Source organism: Aphelocoma coerulescens (assembly GCF_041296385.1).
Source record: "Aphelocoma coerulescens isolate FSJ_1873_10779 chromosome Z unlocalized genomic scaffold, UR_Acoe_1.0 ChrZ, whole genome shotgun sequence".
Taxonomy (NCBI): Eukaryota; Metazoa; Chordata; class Aves; order Passeriformes; family Corvidae; genus Aphelocoma; species Aphelocoma coerulescens.
In genome coordinates, this window is record NW_027184085.1 from 10450555 (window position 1) to 10471724 (window position 21170).

Consider the following 21170-nt stretch of genomic DNA (forward strand, 5'->3'; position numbering starts at 1 on the left):
CCTCCTGGGGAAGCTGCTCGCTTCCGCAGCACTGGGGGCTTGGGGGTGCACGGTGGATGCTGGGCGCTCACCACATATACTTTTCTCCAAGAGTGCTTTCGCACCCTTGAAGCGGGGTGAGAGCAGAGCAGCAGCCCTGCAAACCCACACCAGGCCCCAACAAGCCTCTGTGCACAGCCACAGCCACGCGGAGTTCCCCTGCACCGATCTGAGAGTGACGGTCCCCAAGCCGCTGCTGGGTTTCTCCCACAAGGCTCCCAGCCCCAGGTGCAGGCCCCAGCTTTCACCCAGCACCTCGCCAAAACAACCAGAGAAGACACAGTCACACACCACTAATATTTATTTAGACCCTTATTAATAAAGAAGCTATTCATGATTATTCTGATCCAACCAAAGCTGTCCCTTACTTGTTGCAGGGGGAACTGGACTAGATGACCTTTACAGGTCCCTTCCAAACCATTCTATAGGACTCTATGAATAATGTCCTGAAGTAGGACAAGGAGATCTCTACAGGTACCACTAAGCTGCACTCTGGGGCAAAGACACTGCTCACCAGCTCAAAGTGTTTCTGCTCAGCCCAGAACCATTGACTGCATCACAAGCCAGCACAGCAAGGCTTGGGCACACAAGGATATGGCTTTGAAACTGTCCTGTGGCCATGAAGGCCTTCAGAAGAGCAAGCAGCTCTGCTGCTCTCTGCTACATGCTACCTCAGCAGTCTGGCTCAAGGCAAGCCTGCTCCCTGAGGCCCAGAAGCCTGCAGGAGATGAAAGGCTCAGCCCTTACAGTAGGCAAACAGCACACATGGCTCAGGAAGGACTCCACATTACCTTCTCTAGCCAGGCTGGGAGCTGTGGCCATGGCTCAAAAGCTAGCAGGAACAGGCGACATGCTGGGTCTGTCACAGCAGCAGGAAGGACCACTCCTGTGAGGGCACTGAAGGTCAACTCACTCCCTCACACCTGGAAATCAGGCAGCACTGCAGGATTAAGGGGCAGGGACATGGAACAGATGTTTGGGGCCACAATATGGACTAAGAAGTGCCTGTTCATCTCCAGCTGAGCAGTGAAGAAGCAGGGCAGCGGCCTCCACCACCAACTGCATCCAGTCAGACCAAGTACCGGCAACTCAGCCCAGCTTGCTCCAGTCTCCTGGCCACAGCCCATCCCCACAAGCCACCAGATGTGCTTTGGGCTGCAAGCCACATCAGCAGCCATAGTGAAGTTCTCAGAATTTCCTGTCCCATCTCAGATGGAGCCTGATACAAACATAAATGTCAGAATGATTCCTCCCTGGTAAACCCTCTGAGCTGCTGGCAATCAGAAGAGTATTCAGAAGGAATGCTTGGATAGATAATCTGTTAGTGCAGCTCTGTCCCTGCCCCACAGGGTGCCTGGTATCATCCCAAGGAGCAGGATGCAGCATTGGTCACATCTCGTTGGCATGGTGCTGCTGGATGAGAACTCTGTCAGGGTGTTCCACCCACTCCTGACCCTTGGCTTTCCATGGCACCAGCACTGCTGCTGGCAAAGGGTCACTCTGGGGTGGGTCCGGCTCAGAGCCTGCTGCTGCCGGAGGGTCAGAGGATGAGTTGCTGTTGAAAGATCTGGGACTGGGGTTGAGTGGACTCTGCCCCTCTTCCCATGACTGACTGAGGTTGCCCGACAGCAAGAGGTCTCCAGGCTCAGGGCTGAAGCCCTCCAGCTCAGTGCTGTGCTGCACATCAGGTGCTCCATGGTTCGGAAACTCGCGGATCTGCCGTGACAGCACTGTAAGAGAGGGAGAGCCAACCCTGTAACTTCCAGCCTCCCACCCTCCTGTGCTAAGTATGGAGCCACCACAGAGCCCAGAGAGAGGACAAACTGTTTAACCACGACTTCCTCCTCCCATGGGAGGCGGGGAGAGGACGCTGCACAGCTGCCAGGCACAAGCACAGTTTGTGCTCCAAGAGGGACCGGATCTCCCCTGTCCTTGCACCGCCCCTGGCACAGGGCCCTGCTTCCAGGCAGACCTCTGCAACAAGGCTGAGAAAGAGTCCAGAGCTGGGGTGAGACAGCAACCCAAACCTAGTGGTCACCCCAGGCAAGGGGAAGCTTAGTTGGAAGTGCCCCAGAGTTCAGGCTGTCTCTGGGGAAGCTGCTGTGCTGTGAAGGGCAGCACTTCACCTGGAGCCAAACCTCAGCCCCAACCTGAGCACCTCAGCCCCAACTCAGGCACTCACCCTTGAGCTCCCGCTGTGGCTCTACGCTCCCAGGTGAGTGGATGCTGGGGGACAGAACGAGGCAGAAGGACAGAACCACGATCTGGAAACAGAAAGATCAGCACAGATCTTAGCAAAGGAGATGGACAGGCATCACTGGATGGAATAAACACCTCTCTCCCAAACTTGTGAGGACAGCAGAGACTCCTCCACAGGCACTGGGGCTTGAAGCCACTTACCATGGTGCAGGTTTTTCTTCTGGTAGTTTTGGGGGCTGACCGTCTCACCAAGGCCTGCAGTTTCTGCAACTGCCTGAGCAGTGACCTGCAGGAGAGCAGGAAATGTAGGTTAGCACAGCAGCTGAACCGAGAGCTGCACACTTCCCTCCACCCTCTGCAGCCAGGGACAGGCCACAGTCCCGAGAAGAGGAACAGCCTTCCTCACCACATCTCCTGCCAAACCCAACAAGATAAACTCACGTGTTCTGCTTCTGCAGCTGCTGCACCTTCTTCTCCAGTTCATGGTTTTCAGCTGTGCAGGCTGCCACCCTTCCAGAAAGGACAAGCAGAGTGGGGGAAAAACAGAGATTCTGTTGGTCAACAGCAGAGACTTCACATCAGTCACCACCTCTGAGTAGCTGGGGCAGACAAAACTGGTCCTGGGGTCTACCTGGTATCCCCTACAGCAAAGCCCAGAGAGCACCTTCTCATGTTTCTTCTCCTCCATGCCAGCCTGAAAGTCCCTGGGCACCAGGCCCTTCCCTTACTGAAAGTCCCTAGGCACCAGGCCCTTCCCTTACTGGCCTTGAAGGTCTCAGGCACACAGCCAGCTCTGTGTTGCTGCCCTATCACAGAGCAGGGGAACAAAACAGCACAGAGGGCACTGTCCACAAAATCAAGCAATTAGAAAATCCTAAGGGGGACCTTGGGAGTAGAGTTTCTGCTGGACAGCAAGGCTCAGGAACTCCCTGCTCAGGCCTGTTTCCTGCCATGACTAAGGGAGAGACTCATATTCCTTTACAGCATTTTTGAATCTATGTTATGATCATTATATTAACATACAGAAGTGTCTATTAAGATCTGATCCAATCTGCAGAGGGCCTGGGTGGCTAGAAATTGTAAGCTAAGATGTATCAGAATGCAGGTGATTAGAAACTGTAAGTTAAGTTGTATGATAAATCCTGTATTACACTGCTTATAGATTGTACTACATTGATTCTGCTTGTAGAACAACCATGCCATTCTAATCACAAATCCTGTGCTACACCCATCGTAACATGATACAAAAACTCAGTTTTGATTGAAAGTACAATTTAGTGCCATCATCATTCTGCCAAGGATCCCTAAAAGAACATATGGGTCCCTCAAGTGCTGGATGACACTGCCGTGTGACCATACCTGTTTTCCAGGCCATCCACATAGATCTTCCTCCTGCGACGACTATCCTGAGCTGCCTGCTTGTTCCGGATCTTACGACGCACCTTCCTCAGAACTCGCTCTTCAGCCTGCAAGCAGCATCTCATTAACAGCAACCCCAGGGTGTTGGCAATCCCACCCTCCCAAACTCCACACACATCTCAGTGCCCAGCCTGAGTGCTTGTGTCCTCTGTCCTTCCCGTAACACTGAATAAACTGCAAGGCAGACTCTGGCCTGCTGATGCAGCCAGCAGTGTCCATGGCATAGCAAAAGGAAAGCATGTCTAAGGGAAATGAAAAACATACAGCTCACAAGCTACTAGGCAAGCAGGAAAAAATAGCTGGAGGCACTTGTGGTGTAACTGCCTCCTGCAAGCAGCCGTGAGAAGGGAGACTGACAGCAGCCACAAGCTGCTGTGCACATGGACAACACCTGGACTCCAAAGGAAGAAAAGGACTCGGATGAACACTGCCGTGAACCTTGGGAATTCAACAGTATTCCCATCAAGGCACCGTCCTGTAGTTTCCAACCCCTGCACTACCTGACACATTTGAGTGGTCTGAGTCTGTTTGGTTCCAGTGAGGACTCACTTTGGTTAGTGGCAGACAGGTTGGTAATGTAACACCTTCTTTCTCCAGGAGCTGCTTCTCCTCCTCTGTGAGGACCAGCTCTGGGAAGTCAGACTAGAAAACAGCAAAAATAAGCTTACTAAGAATGCAAATACATTCATGGTTTTCAGCTGGAATACAAGGAGTCCACCCAGGGCCAGAGAGGGCATGCAGCAAACACAGAGAACTGGAATCAGCTATCCCAAGGCAGAGTCATGCTTTCCCTCAGAGATATCCCTCACAGAAGCCAAGTCAGAGGAGAAGGAGAGATGTGAACAGAAGCAAAGGCTGGGGTCCACAGGCATGGGAGTCAGTACCTGCACAATGGCTCCAGGCACAAGCTGGGATTCGTCTTCCACAGCAACAGCAATGGGGGAACTGCTGCTCTCCTCAAGTGTCTTGCTTGTGCCTTCCAAACCCACCCATGCCCCTGGGGAAGGAAAGATGAGTCAAATGCCAGGCCTCAGTGAGGCAAGCACCTGACCAGCCAGCTTTGAGAAGCATGAAACAGCAATTTTACAGCAGCAGAAAGCCTCTGCTCTTGGCTCTCTCCATCAATAGCCTGACAACCACCAAAATAAACCAATCTGGGGCTGCTTTTCTCTTTTCTGCCTGTATCCAGGGCAGAAAGAGTCCATACACATCACTCACCCAGCTCAATGGTGACATCTCCTACTGCCATGTCAGACCTCACACTTTCCAGCACAGGCCAGTCCTGGTGAAGGGAGTAGTTGTGGTCAACCTGCACAACATCTTGGCTGGCGAAATTGCTACCAAGGCAATGGGACAGATGCTGATCCTCAGAAATGCTGCTGTCACTGTTGGCAGGCAAATAACTGAGCCTGTCTGGTTCATCTTCTAAAGGGCTCAGCAGTGAGCTGATGAAGTCATCCATCTCCTTGTCCAGGAGCTGCGGAGGAACAGCTTTTACTCAGCAGAGAGACAAACCTCCTAAACCTCAGCTCATCATCAATTCCTCACAAAGAACTTACCTCAGGTGTTGGCAGGCCCCAGTCTTCCAGCAGACCGTTCTGCTCCCCTGGGATTTCAGGGCAGGGAGCATCATCCTTCAGGAGAAAGTCAAGCAGATCCACATCTGCCAGGGCATCCACTTCCTCTGGGCACGACATCTGAGCAGGACACCCAAAGTGAGCACAGGCACAAGGGGAGACACCAGCCTTGCTTTAAGATGTCCCTTAGACCCTACAGACAAAGCATCCCCGTGAAATGTCAACAGCAGGGACAGCCAGTTCACAACTACTTCCCCAGCAAGGCTATTACAGCACCACCGGTGACAACAATACACTATTTTCCCCACAAGGTTACTGTGACCCAGCAACAAGAGCCACGCTCCACCCAGAGCACAAAAGCTGCAGGAAGGAGAGGAAAAGTGAAACAATCCCAGACTTAATGGTGTGGAGAGCATGCAAGATCCTGCTGTTCCACAAAAGCCTGAAGGTGCCATGCTCCCTGGTGTGCAGCCAGCAGGGAGAACTTCCGGACACAGGAAAATTATTAAGAACAGTCATTGCTGAAGTTTTAACTAAAGGGACTCTGTTAATGATTAAACAATGACCAAATTCTAAGTAATTGATGACTGAACAGAAATTAGATGGTAATCAAATGGTGATTAAGTGATCATTGAAGGGTAATTAATGAGTGATTCGACAAAGGCCCAAATGATGATTTAGTAATTCAGACAGCTGTCAAACACTGCACTATTTAACACACTTGTAATAAATGAGTGGATACTGTAATAAATAAACAGCTGTATATATATGAATATCATTAGTGCACAATATAGCTTTAGGCTGAAAGTAAAATGCTCCTTACCTCGCTGTAGAGATCAGACACTGGTAAAGTGTCTCTCAGCCCTGAGGAGCGACCTGGAGAGCCGTCCCTGCTGCCAGGGAGGTCAGGGCCCGGCAGCACGAGAGCAGCAGAGCTCAGCGGCTCGGGGCAGCCACAGGCGCTTCGAGGGCAGAGCGAGGGACTCGCAGCCGAGCGCTGCCCTGGCGCTTGTGCACCTCTGTGGCTGCGGCAGCTTCAGCTTTGTCTGGTCCCGGCTTGGGCTGCTGCTATGTCCTGACAAGACATGGCCCAGGAGCCTCGATCCCTGAGGAGATGCGGCCTCGCATGGCTCTCACCGGGATCAGCCCGGCCGGCTCGTGGGCGATGCCTGAGCCAAGGCACCGCTCAGGCTGTCAGAGCGCGGGCATCCATCACACCCCTCCATCAGCACTGCTAAGCTTTCATATCTAGCTGTCAAGTGCCACGGTCTGAAAAAAAAAACCAAAACAGAAAAAATAGAACACCACCAAAACCACCTGAAACCCCACCCAAAACCAGAGGGCCAGGGCCCTCCCCAGCCACAGGGCGGCTGTGCCAGCTTACTGCGAGCAGGGCTGCCAGCAGAAAGTGGAGCAGCAAGAGGAAGATGAGCCGGGCAAACGAGGGCAATGCCAGGGCCCATCGCTTCCACAGGCTCGGAGGAGTGTCTCCCCAAGAAGCGTGCGCCGAGCAGGCAGCGCGGGGAGGACGGGGGCAGGAGGAGCAGGTACGGCAGAAGGAAGGGCAACCACAGCGCAGGGGCCGCTCCCCACGCCGGGACACCCACCCGAGGAGAACCAAACAGCCCCTCTCAGCCCCGGCCGCGAGCCGGACCCCAGGCCCCCTGCTCCTCGGAGCCGCGGAGCCGCGGAGCCCCGACCCCCGGCGCCCTCCCGCCCCTCACCTCAGCCCCGCCGCTTCCACCGCACCGCGGTGACGTCACCCCGCCTCCCGGCGGGCCCCGCGCGCACCGCCCCCGCCCCTCCCGCGCTGACGTCCCTCTCGCTCATTGGTTGGGGGGTGGGGGGAGCGCGTCGGCGGCGGGAGCGCGGGCGGGCGGGGAAGGGAGGGGAGAGGAGGGCATGGAAGAGACGGCTTGAGGGGAGGGCGGTGGGCCCGGGGTCATGCGGGGCCTCGGAGGTGTCCCGGGTCGGGCGGGTGCCCGGGGGTGCGGTGTGAGCAGCGGGCGGAGCACGGCCCCGGTACACGGGCGCGGAGCCGCCCCCAGCCCCGGGGCGTAGGGCCGGGCCGCGCGGGTACGGAGCAGCGTTGTCCGCGGGAGCGGGATGCCTGCGGCGCGGCGTCCGGGCGGAGCGCAGCCCCGGGGCACCGTGCGGGGCCGTGCCGTGTCACCCGGCGGCGCGCCGTGCCCTGGCGCATGCGCGGCGGGGGGGCGGGAAGCGGGCGGTGCCGCCCGCTCAGCTCCCCTCAGCGTCGCGGGGCCGCCGCGCTGCTCCTGCCCGCGCAAAGGTACGGGGGCAGGGGACGGAGGACGCATGGTGTCCCGGTAACCGGGGAGGGGGGGCCTCGGAGTGGGATCCTGGGGACCGGTAGCGTCCTGGCTCTTGGGGGGCTGCCGGAAACGGATGTCCCGAGGACCCTGCCCCCGCACCCCGCCCGGTAAATGGCGGGGAGGCAGGGAGGGAGCAGCTTCCCAGTTACCGGGGCTTCCCTGCTCCAGGCAGAGCTTGTCCGCGGTGACCCGGGGGCTTACGGGGTTCACTCAGACTCTGGGGCGTGCCCAGCTCGCCCCCGGGGCGGGCGGCACCCGCGCACCGACGCCCACCGGAGGCTCCGGGGCAGCACGGGCTGGCGCGGCCACGTTATCCCCGGCCACGTTATCCCCGGCCCTGCCCTTGCCCTGCCCCACCGGGCCTGGGCACGGAGTTTGCCCTGGCCAGGCCCGGGCCGGCACCCCCACCCTGGGGGGCCCTGGCGACCGAGCTGGACAAGCCTGGCCGTGGCCACCGGCCCGTGGGGCAGCCTTTGAGGCAGGCCAGGCGCAGCTTTTCGCCCGGCACGCTGTCCACCCTGCCGGGGCGTGGGGAAAAGCGCAGGGTGGACAGCGTGCCGGGCGAAAAGTGGCAGGGGTGTCTGTGTGCTGCTGCGTGATTTTGGGTGGGGACGCGAGGGGACACGCTTCCCATGGCCACACCGAAGCCAGGGAGGTCACCGCAGCAGTTCCCACCAGGACAGACAGCTGGCCATGGGCCCCCGGGATGGGGCGCTGGGGTGGTTCCCATGCAAGGCGGGACTGGCCCCCATCGGGGAAGGCCTGGATCCCACCATGTCCCGGCCGAAGCAACTAAGCAGGGGGAAACCCTACCCCATTCTCTGCCTGTTCCCTGCCGGATCCTGCTCGAGCCCCTGCAAGCTCCCCATCCCTTTGAATCTGCCGGCAGGATGTCTACATGCTTCTGCCGTGGCTTCATCGCTGGCTGTTCGATCCATATTTGGTAGCAATAATTGTTTACTCCCTTCTCTTCTCTCCCCGAGCCTCGCTGCTGAGAGGGGGAGGGCACATATTTTTGGGATCTCTAGTTTTGCCAAAACCTGCGAGTTGCCCAGTAAAGGGTCCAGACCACCTGCCTCCCCCCAGGCCGTGGGGGGAAACCCCCCAGGTGCTAAATGAGTTTGTGATGATGCATGGGGAGCATCAGTCAAACACTCAGCTTGCTTGCTGAATGGCAGTGGCAGGCATTTGGTGCTTCCCAAAGTGACACATCCCAGCAGATTTGGGGAAGGGTGGAGTGGGAAGGGTGAGGAAAAGGGAGGAGGGTCCTGTGGGGCACCCTTCTGTTCAGAACTGAGCTTTGCTGGCTGCTGGATGAAATGACCCCAAAGCACAGCCATGCTCTCTTCTTTCTTTCACCTTTCTGCCTGTCCAGCAGCACAGTGCTGGGCAAGTTGCTCGTTGTGGAAAGTGTGGGTGTCTGGATCAGAGCACCCAGTGCTCTCCAGAGGTCATGAGAGCATCTACTGCACCTCAACCCCTGCTTTTGGGGTCCTGTGCCAGAGGGCCAGCTTGCTAAGGACGCAGGAGGGATTGCGGCTGGAGTCCCGCTTGCCCCCATGCCTGCCTTCATCATGGGCAGCCTGGAGGTGCCATGATTTGTGCTCCATGCCTTTGGAGGTCGGGGAATGCCGAGCAGGAGCAGACAGGATGTGGGGTATGTGGGAAATGTGGGCAGTTAATGGCCGGCGCTGCTTCAGCTCAGTGTGTGTGAACTGCACAGGCTGCGGCTGTGATCCTCCAGCCCAGCTGCCCGGCCCCTACCCACCTCCCACGCAGAGCAGGGCTGCCCTCCTTGCAGGGGTGAGAGGATGCTACTGCCCTAGCCATGGGTAACAGCTGAGTGGTCACAGCGGTGCTGTGTCTGTCCTTGGCAGCCACTCATGCTACCCAGGAGCAAGCTCAGCCTCAGCTGGAAGAAACTGTCCTCCCATCCGACGTGGACATGCAGCTGGGAAAGAGGAACTGGGCTCGGCAGCGTGTGACACTAAACCAGCTGGTGCTGCTGGCTCAGCCTTCCCATTGGTGCAGGGCTGAGCCACGTCTGCCTCAGTGCCTGCTGTGGCTGTGTGTACTGGTCCCATACTGGAGAATGCAGGAGAACCCAGCCAGAGCCTAGTCTGGCTTCTCACCAGCTTAATTTTTCTCCCAGTTGATGGTGCTGGAGTGCAGATGCTGACATGCCAGCCAAGCCACTGCTGCAGGCATCACATTTTGGTGGCCTGGTATCTTCCTGGCTGTGCCAGTGGCTGTACTGACTGGGCCGTGCCTGTGGAAAACCCCAGCACTGGGGCAGTTTGCAGCTGATAAAGCTTCCTGCAGCCAGCTCCTGGTCTGCAGTGGGGCCTTTCCCAGGTGAAATTTGGTATTGCCATAAAAAAAGAAAAAAACCAAATACTACTACCAAACTTCTTTCAGAGTATCCCTTAAGAGAGAGCATAACAAAAATGGCAAAACTGTTGCATCTGAAGATTTGCAGCTTGTTCTGGAAATTTGCCACAAGTGTTCCAGCTGTCCTCAGTTGAATTTTGGTGGGGTTTTTTTTGTCTTTTAAGACGCAAGCCCTCCCCTGTAACCGTTATTGCAGCAGTGAACTCGTCTGACACAAATATAGCAGTTACATCACCTGACGGAAAACTCACTGTCATTTGTCCCCGGCAATGACACAGTGGTTCCTTGGGCCACACGGTGCTGTCTGCCTGCAGCCCTGCTTGCACTGTCCCTGCCCTCAGGCAGAACCTGGAGGCCTCCACCACCATCTCTGTTTAGCTCACCTTGCATGAGCTGAGATGGAGGAAGCCACAACCGCTCCTGGGGGAAGTGGTGGGACCCCATCAAGGTTACCCCCTGCCCCCTCATCATCTTGGGATTGGCTCAGAAACATGCCCATGGTTCAAAAAGGGTTGCACACAGTTTGCTATAAAATGCAGAAATGTGTTAATCCGGCTGCTCCAGTGCCTTATCTGACTTTGCATACCGACAATGTGATTGAGAATAGGTTTGACTGAGAATAGGTTTGCTTTCTCTGGAAGTGAGCCAGCAAAAATTTGGTGTGTGTTCATCAAGACTTGGTTTGTTTGGGTTTTTTGTGTTTTTTTTTTTTTCTTTTGAGGGGGACAGCTTGAGTTTCACTGTCCTTTTCCTTTTTCTGGTTTGCACTGCCAGGCTCCCACGCTGTCTCATCTGTTGCATCTAGTCCAGCTTTTCCCTCTCAACATGGTTCCCAGGGGGGAAGAGTCTGTAGGAGCTGAGCCCTGCATTGGTGCCCTCGCACCAGGCAACAGATTTGCAAACCTCGTGTTCTGCTAACAAACTTCACTCCGGTTTGAGGAGGTGTTGTTTTGCAGCAGAGGGCATTTCTGCTCTAGACCCTGCTGTCAGCAAAGTTCAGCTGCTGGAGCCTGGACTTTTTTCATGGAATATGGCAGTCAAAGTGAACCATCTCCCTTTTCCCTGAGGTCCTCCTTGATGTCATCAGCATCTTCCCTGCTGAGCTCTGTCATTTTTCTAAGTGTTTGGGAGTGGGAAGGCTTGAGCAGTCATCTTGTCGGGTCTTGGGAAGCACAGCGACCCCTGTGAAGGGTGTGCTGAGGGGTGCCTCTGGTTCAGTGCCTGGTTTTGGGTGGCTTTGTGAGGGCAAGAAGAGGATGCAGAAATGGTGGCAGATGTCCTGGCTCCTCTCACTTCCTCTCTACTGTCCGACATCCTCCACTCCCCTTGCTCCATGGTCTCTGACCTTGTCCTGTCAGTGGCATGTTCTCCTTTTCCTGCAGAGGGATGGAAAGTAGCTTTATGCTCAACTCGAGAATATTTTTAGATGTAGAGAAGTTGGCCTGGTGACCGCAGCAGCCCGCCCTGCATATAAAATACTTGGAAAACCCTTTCCATGGCAGAGTGCTTCCCATTCGTTCAGCTCCACAGCTTTGCTGGTGCTTCCGGATAGATGGCAATGGGTGCCTCTGCCACCTCCTTACCTCTGCCGATGGGCTCCCTCGCTCTGGAGCCGAAGTGCATTTCATTCCTCAGCAGCAGAGACAGTGGGGGCCACGGGCCTCTGCAGAAACATTGCAGAACGGCTCAGGAATGCAGAGCTGGAGCCGCTCCATGTGCTGGCGGAGGCGGCACGCTCCTTGGTCCCTGCCTCCCACCCCACACCACAAGCATGGCTTTCTGGCTCTGCAGAAGCAGGGCCCCTGCCCTCTGACTTGCTCCTGGACAAAACTGACCCAGATCCTGCCCCTAGGCTGCTCAGGTCTGTGTTTGGGAACAGCCTGCACTGGTGTACCCCCTCCCAGGGGGACCAGAGCTGGCAGCACCAGGCAGGGATGCACAGACTCACCATGTGCTGCTGCAGTGTGAGGAAGGCTGCCAGCACATTTTAACCAAGAACCGTCTCAGGTCAGCCTGAGGATGCAAGATCAGCTTTCCCTGGCAGCCATAATAGGAAGCCTGGTAGGAGCAAATCAGTCTAGAAGAGAATAAGCAGATGTGCATCCCACCAGTGCTCTTGCATCCTGCCATCACTGGAGTTTAAGGACAAGGCAGCCTGGGTCAGCAGAACAGGGAACTCCCTTCGCATGAGCAGGCTCTCAGGGAGAGGAAAAGGCATGTCACTGCTGGAGAGCATTGGGTTGGGGCCAGGCAGCGATAGGGAATGCTGAGAAGGGCATGGAGCAGTGGGGCGGGAGCAAAGGACTCGGTGTAGGGACCCCGAGGCGTTTGGCAACCTGGGAAAGCACTGAAAGCTGTTGCACAAAGCTGTTGCTTTGTTTGGGTTTACCCAAAAGGAAGGACTCTTACAAACTGCATCAGGCAAGCAGGGCACTTATGTACAACCTCTTTTTACTTTTGTTACTTCTTTCAGCTTTTATTCTGCAATACAGACATTGCAGTTCTGATTAGGTGTTATTAAAGTTGGTGTTTTGGAGCCCTGTTGAGGGGCACCTGCTCTGAAGGTGCTCTATGCAATCCTTTAAGCCTGAACTCTGCAATTACCTGAAAGGAGGTTGTAGTGAGATGGGGGCCAGTCTCTTCTGCCATGCCTACCGTGAGAGGACAAGAGGAAATGGCCTTAAATTGAGACAGGGGAGATTCAGGTTAGGTATTAGAAAAAAATTTTTCCCTGTTAAGGTGATCAGGCATTGGAATAGATTGCCCAGGGAGGTGGTGGAGTCACCATACCTGGAGGCGTTTAAGAGGCATCTTGATCTGCTGCTGGGCGATATGATCTAGTGATTTAGGGGTTACTGTGGTAGTGCTACGTGGGTGGTCAGACTGGGTGATCTTCCAACCCTGATGATTCTGTGATTGTATTCTGCAAAGCTGATCCTTCAAACTGGACCCAGCTTGAGTCTTTTTTAAGATGGCATGGTGTGGCTCTTGTATGTCCATGCAGTGAGACCTGCCACAGGTGGTCCCTTGCCCTCCTGTGCATCATCCTGTGCCCTGGGTTGGTGCAGCATCTGCTGCCATAGACCCTGATCTCATGAGCTCTCCTTGGGTGTGAGTGGTGCTTTCCCCAAGTAATTGTATTTAACGTGTGAATTCAATGCCTGGTGCCCTTATCTTGCCTCCCTGTGCAGCTTCAGGCTTTTCCGTCCCTCTGTGCTCAGGCTGCCAGCTCAGCACCGTCTGCTGGTGACATGAGGGGTCCTGATAGCTGGGGCAGGGCCATGCCAGCTCTGGGTCAAAGCTTGGTTTTCCTCTTGTGGCTTCTGTGTCATGACAGGTTTAATTATAACCTCTTCCATCATGCTCTCACAGCTTATCTAGTGTGCTCCCTCATGCTCACTTCCTCTCTGCAGTATCTCTGTTGGGTACCAGCTGCTGTCACTCGCACAGGCAAGTAAAATTGTCTTTGGGGCCTTAGGACAAGGAGGTAAGGGTCCCAGTGCTGCTCTGAGGTCCCAGGACCTCTCACAGGCTCACCAGCACAGAATGCAGCCTTTGCTTGCCATTGGAAGCTGAGTCCCAGCTTTCAGGTACTGCTGGAGGAGGAAGGAGGACCCTGCGCACCGGTGGGGTCAGAAGAAAGAGCTCACCCATCTATCTCCTCTGGCAGGTGACGCAGGAGTGGGGACAGCCCAGCCGCCACCATGGTTGCCCTCTCGCTGAAGATCAGCATCGGCAATGTGGTGAAGACGATGCAGTTTGAGCCCTCCACCATGGTGTACGACGCCTGCCGGATGATCCGTGAGCGGGTGCCGGAGGCACAGATAGGACAGTGTAAGTCCATGGTGGGTCTGGCTGCTGTGCCAGGGCTGCCTTGGCTTAGCTTCTGGTATTTCACTGGTCTCCCTTTTCTGTCTGTGTCTCTCTGGCACTTTCCCAGAGAAAGTGGTGGGGTGGGGGGACCAAGGTCCAAGTCCTCTTGCCCAGTTGAGGTGAGGGTCTGAGCTTCTCAGACTCCCTCCTTGTCACCCCAGAAGAACGTTTGGGGCTTTGGAAGTTAGGAAAACACATTTGGAAGTGAAATACTCATTAAGCAATTTGAGTCCACTGCCCTTTCTGTCTCTGCTCCTCTGTCCTACTTGCATTCATCACCACTAGCCAGGTCTACAAGAGTTTAAACAGTTGTAGGGGTCGTAGTAAACATTAGTAAACCATTTGAGTTCATTTTTCCTTTCTTAGGATATATATAATCTCCACTGGGTCTGTCCTCACTGGCAGCTCTCTGCCAGACACATGCTGGTGCTCCATTACCTTTCTAGGCTGCCTTAGCTCCAGTATTTTCTTGCAGCTGCTAGGCTCACAATTTATCCTATGGCTCATGAGCTCATGATGTGACTCACGCCCACGCGGATGTGGCCTGTCCCCATCATGGATGGGGGGTTGGAGCTCTGGGACACTGTCTCAGGGGCTCTCCTGAGTCCCTGCAACCCCCGAAAGTGGCTGTGCCACAGAGGAGAGACAGCAAAGTGGAGGTCAAGAGTCGTGGGAAGAGGAGGGGGAGTGCAGCGACATCTGGGAGCAGCACATTCCTTAAGGTTGAAAGGAAATGCCTTCTTGCGCCGTGCCCAGCTGGTCAGCAGTCCAGCAGACCATGGCTTTCAGCTTCAGCGAGGGACTGGATGTCTTTGGATACGCAGGGCTATAGTGGTGTTGGATGGAGCATTGCATTTCCTGCTCCTGGGTGTGAGCCAGCCTGTTTATAAAAAAAGTAGCAAGGGGAAGGCCTTAAAGGGAACTTCTTATTCCTGTGTTCCTTTTCAGTTGCTCACAGCTTTTCTTTTCCTATGTGTTCCTTGCAGCTTTTACTTTTCTTTGCTGTCCTTACACACGGGCACTCAGGCTCCTTTTTTGAGCTGCCCTGTGTTTTTGTCACCTTTGGGCTGGGGGAGCTTCAGTGTAAGTTTCCAGCTCTGCTCTTGCTCTGTCTCAGGAAGTGCCTCTCCCCACCCAATCCGTGGATCTGGGGCAAGCTGCTCAGTTTTCAGTGCTGTGGATTTATCCTCTTGGAATTTGCTCTGAAAACAGTTTAGTTTTTTGTTGGTGTTTTTTTTTTTTTTTACTTCAAAAATAAAATGGCAAGCTTTCATGATTTTTCTGCTCCCTGTTTAGTAGGATCCCAACGGCAGTGTTAGCCAGGCAGGCGCAGGGCGGCTCAGGAATTTGTCCCTCCCCAAAGAGAGCTGCCAACAAGATGACGAGTTATAAACATAGCCAACCAAGACAGCCTGCGGCGCAGGATTGTTGCAGAGGTGGAGAAGGACCTTTCCAGGGCAAAGCCAGGCGTGGTCCTTGCCTCTCGCTACATGAAAATGTGCCTGTCCCTGTGGGTCCAAGCTGAGGAGCCACTGCCCAGGCTCCACCAGCAGCCTTCTCACCAGGTACCCCACCCTGAGGGAGCAGGATTTGGTGAACAGTATTTACTCACCACCTCTGAGACCTTGTAAGCCTTGAGGCCATCCTCCTTCAGCCTCTCATTCTGCAAAAAGAGGAGTCCCAGCTCCTTTAGTCCCTCACACCAAGGTTCCATAATTTAAGCTGCCTCTCTGTATCTTTTCAAACTGTACCGTGTCCTGGGGAGATGCAGACCCTATCACCAGAGAATACTCAAACGTGTGGACTGCCTAGATTGTATAGGCCAGTTCTCAGCACCCTTCATGGTGATCCCCAGCATTTTATTACCTTATTTTCACTACTACTACACATTGCACTGAAGATTTCAGAGAGCTGTCAGCCACAACTGCAAGCTCTTCCTTCTGTTGTGTCTGTCAATTCCAAGTTCAACGTTGCGTAGGGATGCTGCAGATGATTTTTTTCCATAGATACTGTGGTAAAACCTCAGAGCTTGCGTGCCAGCTTTGTTGCCTGCTCATTAGGTTTAGGCTCCAGTGTTCGCAGGGCTGCTGTGCTTCATGCACTGGGCTGCACCGGTGCATATCCCTGGGCACAGAGCAGCACCTTGGTGGCCCTGTGCTGCTCTACCAGGACTACCCTGGCAGAGACTTTACGTGTTTTTCAGCCAATGATTTTGGGCTGTTCCTCTCGGATGAAGACCCAAAGAAAGGGATCTGGCTGGAGGCTGGGAAGGCTCTGGACTACTACATGCTTCGCAATGGGGTAAGTATCCATCCCACATCTTTCCAGCTACATCCTTTGCTCTGTGGTTGGATGTGTTTGCAGCATGGAGGTGGTGTGGGTGCCTGCCCTGCTGCCTTGCATTGTGTCCTGGAGCACGTCCTGTCACCCCCACAATTGCACTGGGCGGGGGGAGCTGTTGGGCTGGCGGTGGGATGTGGGTGCCCTGCACTGGTGCCACTGCTGGGAGCTGTGCTCCACTGTGCCCACAGGATACCATGGAGTACAAGAAGAAGCAGCGGCCCCTGAAGATCCGCATGCTGGATGGGACAGTGAAAACGGTGATGGTGGATGACTCCAAAACTGTCACAGACATGCTCATGACAATATGTGCCCGGATTGGTGAGGAGAAGACAGCAACAGGGGAGAAGAAGGGTGGTGGGGAGAGAATGGCAGAATCTGACAGGCTTCTGGGGGAGCAGCAGCAGCAGCTCTGTGGCAGATGGCCTGGCAGCACGGGTATCTGAGGGGTGTGTGAGGGGAGGGGATGCTGCTCTGCACCCCTGCGTTGCTCCATGCTCTTTATTTGGCAGAACACTGCTGCTGAGTTTGGTTCTCTGCTCTCCTGCAGGCATCACCAACTATGATGAGTACTCACTTGTACGGGAGATCATGGAAGAGAAAAAGGAAGAGGTTACTGGCACCCTCAAGAAGGACAAGACCTTGCTGCGAGATGAGAAGAAAATGGAGAAGCTCAAGCAGAAGTTGCACACAGATGATGAGTGTAGGTGCCTGAATGTGCTGGGAATGGGGTCAGCCTGTTCTGAGGGCCTTGGGGAGGGGAGCAAGGACCCCTGTAAGGGGAAGAGGGCATGGAGAGGACTGTGGTGAGGGAACATGTGCCCACACTCCCTGGAATGTCTGCTGCCTGGGGGCCCAGGACAGACGGGTGAGAGCTGGGATGCGCCAGGTGGACGTCTATTTCTCACTCGACATGAGCAGCCCCAGGGCAAGGGCCAGCTGTGCCTCGGTGCCTGTTCCTGCTCACACCCTGGCATTGTCTGCAGTGAACTGGCTGGACCACGGCCGGACCCTGCGTGAGCAAGGCATCGATGACAATGAAACGCTGCTGCTGCGGCGCAAGTTCTTCTACTCTGACCAGAACGTGGACTCGAGAGATCCTGTGCAGCTCAACCTGCTCTATGTGCAGGTACAGCTTCCCAGAGCACCTGGCTCCACTGCCTCCTGCCAGCCGCTGACAAGGCTGATAGCTGAAGGTTTTGTCAGGAGCCATGACAGGGGGGTACTTCAGGATACCCAGTTATGTCCTGGGTAAGAGCCAAGACTGGCAATTCCAGCCCTATCCTCCATATCCTATGTCAACTCTGTCTGGTAGGAACCATCCTGAAATCCTGCTGCTGTTCCTCTCCCAGGCTTGATGCCTGTAGGGGACAGCTTGGTCCTACATACTCCTGTTTTTCAGGGCCACTTCTTTTAAGTTTGTTAAACATGTTGTGCTTGATGTGGAAGAGAGCAGTGGCAGGGCTGCATGGCTGCCCAGCCCACTGCAGTGTCTTCTATTCCCACGTAGGCTCGGGACGACATCCTGAACGGTTCCCACCCTGTCTCCTTTGACAAAGCCTGTGAGTTTGCTGGCCACCAGTGCCAGATCCAGTTCGGGCCACACAACGAGCAGAAGCACAAGCCGGGCTTTCTGGAGTGAGTGTCCTGAGAAGCCCCTGGGCTGGAGCAGCTTGGCAGCACCCAGCACCACTTGTGGGGCTTGTGGGGGTTTCAGTGCCTCTGGTGCAACCCCTGTCCTCCCTACAGCACAGTGCCCAAGTATGGGGATCCACACCAGCTGTGAGGGGTGCCAGCCTTCCATCCTGTTCCTTCTGACAGCCCTGTAGGGACATGCAGTCAGCTGCTATGGGGGTGGCCCCAGCCCACCCTCTGGCCTGCCTCGATGCCACACAAAGGGCTGCATTCTCAGCACCTTTACCCCACACGCAGCTAGGGCAACTCCCAAGGACAGCTTTCATAGCTGCAGCAATCTCTCCCACATTCATTCTGCTTCCAGAAACTCCCAGTTTGTGCCCTGGCAGGGGTTTGTCTGAGGCTTTGGGTTGGGCCTGTTCATAGTCAAGGACAGACACTGGCTTTGCACTCTGCTGCTAACAGCTCACTTGGCTGTCTCTTGGCAGGCTCAAGGATTTCCTGCCCAAGGAGTACATCAAGCAGAAAGGAGAACGCAAGATCTTCATGGTATGTGCAGTGGGGAGGTTGAGATTTAGGCTTTTTGTTCCTCCTCACTAAAGGTTGAGGCACTCCTGTCTGAGGAGGCAGCACACAGCAGTCTGGTGGGTGAGAAACAGGAGCAGGAGCTGGGCAGACAAGGCAGCTCCTGAGGTCCCAGAGATCAGAGCTGGGGCACGGAATGCTGGTGGAGTGGGGAGAGCCCAGAAAGGCTGTGCAATGGTGTTGAGCTGGTGCAATGTTCTGTCTTTGCTGTTGCAGGCCCACAAGAACTGTGGGAACATGAGTGAGATCGAAGCCAAAGTTCGCTATGTGAAACTTGCCCGTTCCCTCAAGACCTATGGAGTCTCCTTCTTCTTGGTCAAGGTAGAGCAGCAGCCCCCCGGTCCCACTTCAAACTGACCAAAATCCTGCTTCTTCAGCATCCCTCCATCTGTCGTGTCTCCAGCTGCTACCCCTCAACTTCTGTTGCTCCAGTTTTCTCTGCATCTCCCCTGTCCACCTCTCCTTCTCGCATTTCCCTGTGCACTGCCTTCCTACTCCTTGGTTCATGCTTTTTCTCATTGTTAAGCTGCATGTGATAGTTGTCACCACTAGAAGGTGCGGCCTTGCGAGTGTTTGGTAGCTATGGCAAACTTCAGATGTCTCTGCCTTGGTGGATCCATCCAGGGATAGCCCACAGCCCTTCTGTTGTGGCCCACAGGAGAAGATGAAGGGGAAGAACAAGCTGGTGCCACGTCTGCTGGGGATCACCAAGGAGTGCGTGATGCGCGTGGATGAGAAGACCAAGGAAGTGATTCAGGAGTGGAGCCTGACCAACATCAAGCGTTGGGCAGCCTCACCCAAGAGCTTCACCCTGGTAAGGGACCAGAACTGGTCCCCCACACCCCCTCCGCTCTGGTGCCACTGTGCGGGGCTGCTCTCACTCCAGTTCCTGTCTCTGCTGTTGCCCCATGGCAGCACAGGCTTGCCGTCCTCTGGTGCGTCTCCCAGTGCTTGCTTTGAAGGCTGGCGCTCGGGTGCTTAGTGCATACCAGAGGGGCTCAGGATGGCTGCCAGTGCCCTGCTCCGGTGCTACCCTGTGCCCTGCTATTGCAGGATTTTGGAGATTACCAGGATGGTTACTACTCGGTGCAGACGACGGAGGGGGAGCAGATCGCCCAGCTCATTGCTGGCTACATCGATATCATCCTCAAAAAGGTGAGGCTGTGCTGAGAAGGGCACTGATAGCCCCTCTCCAGAGAGGGGCACAGGGTGTGCCTTCCAGCTGCCTCCAAACAGCCATTGGCACACAGTACTGCTGGGAAAGCTGGAGACAGGGCAGGGAGATCCTGTGACCCTGGTATGGTGTCTGGGCTGCAGGAGGAGGACAGGGCTTGTGGGTATCATTTTCTCTTTCCCTTTGCAGAAAAAGAGTAAAGACCACTTCGGACTGGAGGGGGATGAGGAGTCCACCATGCTGGAAGACTCCGTGTCTCCAAAGAAGTAAGTCTTCCAGGAGCAAGGCAGCTGCCAAAGAGAAGAGAATGGAGTCTGTGCTCCAGCCAAGCTTGCAGCACAGCAAGGAGGAAGAGCCGCCATTCCCACAGAGCCTGGTGCCAGCACTGTGGGCATCCCTTTACCTGGTATTTCTCTCCATTTCAGGTCAACAGTCTTGCAGCAGCAGTTCAACCGTGCAGGCAAGGCAGAGCTGGGCTCAGTGGCCCTGCCAGCCATCATGCGGACAGGGGCTGGAGGGCCAGAAAACTTCCAAGTGGGCACAATGCCACAGCCTCAGCTGCAAATCACCAGTGGCCAGATGCACCGAGGGCACATGCCTCCCCTGGTAAGTTCTCCTTGTGCTGACCATAGGGCACAAAATCTGAGAGGTGACTGTCAGGCTTGTGTAGACCAATCTGTTTGGGTCTATGACCAAGCATTGCCTTGCTGTGAAGAGCAGGGGCTCTGTGCCACTGGCTTCATGTGCTTGCTGGTCTGGCTGAGCCAGTGTCCTCCTGCACCCTCTCTGCAAACTTGAGCTACACCCCAGTGTTTTCATCTGGCTAGTGACTGCAGCCTCTCATTCAGGCTGTGACTGGACAGCCCCACTAGGACTGTGGTTTGCAGCAGAACCCAGTGCTGTGTTTTGGTGCCCCCATCTACTGTGAAGCTGGAGGAGCACTTGGAAAAGGCCTCGAGGAGGCTGCTTTCTTTTACCCTATGCAGCCTCCTGTGGGAGCTTGCTGTGAAAGCCTTGTGGGATCCCACAGCATCTGCTCCCCACTCCCTGAGAGCTGGTTAACTGTGAGACTTGATTGTAATCGTGGTGGAATGAGGCATTTCCTAGTGGGAAGTGCAGAGGGGAGACTCCCTTTTTGCTAAGTGCACCCCACTTTGTGGAGACCTACCTAGAGTGGTGTCATCAACAGCACATTGCACGGAAGCATTTGAGCCAAATCTGTAATCCTAGATTACAAGCCTTCATCTTATCTCAGTCTGTCTCTGTGTTGCAGACCTCAGCCCAGCAAGCCCTGACTGGCACTATCAACTCCAGCATGCAGGCTGTGCATGCAGCCCAGGCCACGCTGGATGACTTTGAGACCTTGCCACCTCTTGGGCAGGATGCTGTGAGTGCTGGGTGAAGGTGGGGTGCTGGGGTGGACCTTGCTGGAGGTTGGGCTGGGTGAAGCTGGCCACATTCCCAGGAGAAGTGTAAGCAGCTCCTGGGAGGATCTCCTGAAAAGAGATGGGGTTGTATCCCACTCTGTGGGCAGACATGGAGGGGACACTTGACCATGTTGTTTGGTCAGGGTGGACTAGAGAATTTGGGTGGTCGTAGGTCTTC

The 21170-nt window shown here is 55.2% G+C and overlaps 2 protein-coding genes across 4 annotated transcripts in view; one reads left to right on the forward strand and one right to left on the reverse strand.

Moving 5' to 3' along the window:
• Nucleotides 1-322: 322 nt before the first annotated feature.
• On the reverse strand, nt 323-7015 carry CREB3 (cAMP responsive element binding protein 3). Of its 2 annotated transcripts, none has more exons than XM_069001786.1 (11): nt 6959-7015; nt 6058-6503; nt 5217-5354; nt 4876-5134; nt 4542-4654; nt 4207-4299; nt 3598-3704; nt 2680-2748; nt 2440-2524; nt 2222-2303; nt 323-1769 (listed from the first exon to the last, which is right to left on the reverse strand). In XM_069001786.1, exons 3-11 carry the CDS (start codon nt 5352-5354, stop codon nt 1429-1431), a joined length of 1287 nt encoding a protein of 428 aa, XP_068857887.1. In that variant the 5' UTR covers nt 6058-6503; nt 6959-7015; the 3' UTR covers nt 323-1428. The 2 variants fall into 2 exon arrangements, with proteins under 2 accessions (XP_068857887.1, XP_068857886.1); XM_069001785.1 differs by having other exon boundaries at nt 5217-5427.
• Nucleotides 7016-7411: 396 nt separating this feature from the next.
• The window catches only part of TLN1 (talin 1), a 35003-nt gene continuing 21244 nt past the window's right edge, over nt 7412-21170 (forward strand). The window contains exons 1-14 of one of the 2 annotated variants that reach the window (XM_069001881.1): nt 7412-7524; nt 13629-13792; nt 16035-16132; nt 16363-16492; nt 16722-16874; nt 17158-17300; nt 17682-17809; nt 18295-18355; nt 18608-18712; nt 19050-19205; nt 19445-19546; nt 19755-19831; nt 19991-20171; nt 20839-20952. In XM_069001881.1, the coding sequence (XP_068857982.1) occupies nt 13663-13792; nt 16035-16132; nt 16363-16492; nt 16722-16874; nt 17158-17300; nt 17682-17809; nt 18295-18355; nt 18608-18712; nt 19050-19205; nt 19445-19546; nt 19755-19831; nt 19991-20171; nt 20839-20952 (1578 nt within the window). In that variant the 5' untranslated portion in view covers nt 7412-7524; nt 13629-13662. The remainder of the gene's footprint in view (nt 7525-13628; nt 13793-16034; nt 16133-16362; nt 16493-16721; nt 16875-17157; nt 17301-17681; nt 17810-18294; nt 18356-18607; nt 18713-19049; nt 19206-19444; nt 19547-19754; nt 19832-19990; nt 20172-20838; nt 20953-21170) is intronic. The other variant, XM_069001882.1, reaches the window with a different exon arrangement.

Bases quoted from the DNA above. Each gene is read 5' to 3' on its own strand.
- CREB3 (XM_069001786.1), bottom strand. From the start codon at position 5,354: ATGTCGTGCCCAGAGGAAGTGGATGCCCTGGCAGATGTGGATCTGCTT. The intron at 4,655-4,875 runs GTGAGTGATGTG...TTCCTTCCCCAG, and splicing joins AGATGTCACCATTGAGCTGG to GGGCATGGGTGGGTTTGGAA. The intron at 2,525-2,679 runs GTGAGTTTATCT...GCTCTCCTGCAG, and splicing joins CAGCTGCAGAAGCAGAACAC to GTCACTGCTCAGGCAGTTGC.